This window comes from Amphimedon queenslandica, unplaced genomic scaffold (genome assembly GCF_000090795.2).
Source record: "Amphimedon queenslandica unplaced genomic scaffold, v1.1 AMPQUscaffold_8356_Cont19699, whole genome shotgun sequence".
In the NCBI taxonomy this organism is placed as follows: domain Eukaryota; kingdom Metazoa; phylum Porifera; class Demospongiae; order Haplosclerida; family Niphatidae; genus Amphimedon; species Amphimedon queenslandica.
The window spans coordinates 1-2,509 of NW_003551366.1; the positions used below are offsets into that span (position 1 = coordinate 1).

The 2,509-nt window shown below is 31.8% G+C and overlaps 2 protein-coding genes across 2 annotated transcripts; both read right to left on the reverse strand.

Moving 5' to 3' along the window:
• Positions 1-156: 156 nt before the first annotated feature.
• On the reverse strand, positions 157-1,437 carry LOC109591365 (uncharacterized; the record flags this gene model as incomplete). Its single annotated transcript, XM_020007109.1, has 7 exons — positions 1,281-1,437; positions 1,209-1,233; positions 1,046-1,101; positions 733-783; positions 581-612; positions 366-418; positions 157-306 (listed from the first exon to the last, which is right to left on the reverse strand). Coding segments are annotated over exons 1-7 (417 nt in total), but the record flags the coding sequence as incomplete, so codon positions are not given.
• Positions 1,438-1,497: 60 nt separating this feature from the next.
• Positions 1,498-2,003, reverse strand: LOC109591366 (feline leukemia virus subgroup C receptor-related protein 2-like). The gene is made up of 3 exons (XM_020007110.1): positions 1,902-2,003; positions 1,679-1,790; positions 1,498-1,631 (listed from the first exon to the last, which is right to left on the reverse strand). Exons 1-3 carry the CDS (start codon positions 1,998-2,000, stop codon positions 1,579-1,581), a joined length of 264 nt encoding a protein of 87 aa, XP_019862669.1. The 5' UTR covers positions 2,001-2,003; the 3' UTR covers positions 1,498-1,578.
• Positions 2,004-2,509: the final 506 nt, after the last annotated feature.

Consider the following 2,509-nt stretch of genomic DNA (forward strand, 5'->3'; position numbering starts at 1 on the left):
TCCTCATATAGATGTACTGTGGTTTCAATTACTTTAAAAAATTGTGCTAATTTATTAACAATATCATTAATATAATGCTATAGTATATACATGTACGAAAATTAATACACATTTGTACTAGTTATACAGCATCTAATATCAGATTATACACAATACCTCAAACTCAAGGTCGTCCTCCAGGTCTGGTTTATATGCTTGAGGAATGATGGAGAGTCGGTCAGGTAGCCCAGTGATGCGTCTCTTCTTAGCTCCGATGGTTGGAGTGGAGATTTGGAAGAAGGACTCGTTGGCTTGGGTCTCATACACCTAACAAATAATAATAATAATAATAAATAATAATAAATAATAATAATTTAATAATTTACTTTAGAGAGATTAGTGGCCGAAGTCTCTGAACCCGAAGATTCGACAGAGTCATCTAAAAACAAAAAAACAAACAAATAAATAAATGAAACAATACATGTACATATAATAGACTACAATTATAACTATAACTCAAGATACATGTACATGTATACAACATGTCAAACAGACTAAAGATAAGAGAAGGTATAGGCTGGACTATTACATGTACACTTACTCTGTTTCTTCTCCTTTTGTTTAGCAAACTCCCTAATGGATAGAACACAGTGAAGATGTACAGTACAGTATATGGTTCATTGGCTAGTATATTTACATGAACTATGTACATGTATTTGTATTGCAATAAATGAATGAATAATTGTTACATACTTGACGAGGATATTCTGATTAAAGCTAACTCTTCTCTTTTCCATCTGTCCTCTACAAAAAAATTATAAAAGAAATAAATGAATAAAATTCATATAAAATATACATGTCTGTACAATTGGTAAATGCATCCCATAAAATTTTAACACAGCCTGCATATATACACACATTACAAGCAGAATGGATGCCTAATTCCCAAAGTATGAATTAACAATACATATACATGTAACTTGATACATATGAGGATACATATATGTACATGTACATGTAATGAAGATTTTGTATTACAACAAAATTAATAAATAATTATAATTACCTTTTATCTGCCAATATAGATGAAGAGAGGGCATCTGACTTTGAGGGCTTCAATATCTATAAAGAATAAGAACAGGAAGATTTGAAGTCTTAATGGACAGCAAGATTCAAAACAAAACAAAGGCTAAGATTTCTCTTTGCTGGAGACAGGCTGGTAGACTTACTGATGATCTCCTATTAGCTCGTTTCCTATTATAAAAAGAGGATATTTTATAGTTAAATGGCGGGATACCTACCTGGCAAGAGGCAATCCCTTGCCTGCTCCAGAGTTGTTGTTTGCCGACATCTTCCCGCCTTTAAAAATAGACTCCGCCTACTACATTAATCTTACGCCCACACAACTTAATCAATGCGTGGGAATCCATGATACTGACATTATTATTACATTTTCTAAAGTCTTGCAGATTTAAAGCTATTTTAAAGATTAAAACTTATTAACTGTTCGATCATATTTTTGTCTTATTGTTATTATCAATAATTTTATTATTACACACACAGACATTATGACTTTAAAATTTTAAGTGATAAAACATCTCAAGTTGTGTCATTTTCAACTTTAACTCTACGAAGTGTTGGACGAATAAAAACTAAAATAAAAAAATAAAATCCTCATCATTTGACTTTGTCTACTTACCAACAATGATACTAGCAAGCAGTAGTAGCCCAGTGAATACATAGTTACCATACATGGCTAGTTTATGCTGAACCAGCTGACCCACTGTGATGACCATCACTATGCCCATTATCTACAAAAAATAGTAACACAATTATTTTTTTTAACGAACCAAATTTTGAAGACTTAAATAAAAATTTTTAGCAAGCGTCCTATAGATGTACTACATAGTATTATTACTTACTTGATTGAACAGGTTGAGTAGTCCAGCAGATATACTTTCAGGCAGTGGGTAGGTCATTTCTACTGCATATTCAAACGTAGTGCCTCCAAGTAAACTCATCGAGCAGCTGAGAAAATTTATTATTTATAAAATGATTTTCTTTATTTTTCTCGTACCTTACAAGAGTGCCTGTAATAAAAATTAAGTAGAACGATAGCTTGAATTGGATCAGCAGAGAGAGTGTTAGTGTAATAAGTACAGAAGAGAATGACGCAAATATGACAGTAGCACTATAAAGAGAAAGAAGAACACTATAAGCATTGAGATACAGCAACTACCCCATTACAAATCAAGAGTTGTGTCCACATACATTTATCATTAACAAAGACATGCTCACTGGCAATATTGTAGCCAGATCTTTTATTTTATTTATCTTTTATTTTTGAAAGTATTAATTAATGCATCAACTGTTTAAAATAGCAGCTTAATATTAGCTAAAATTGCTACAATAAAATCCTACCAACATTCAACGTTAGTATTATTTAATGTAATCTTACTAGTATCTTCTGGAGTAGTCGATCCATTTACCAATAACCAGTAGGCCAATGATGGCTGCCACCATCATGCTA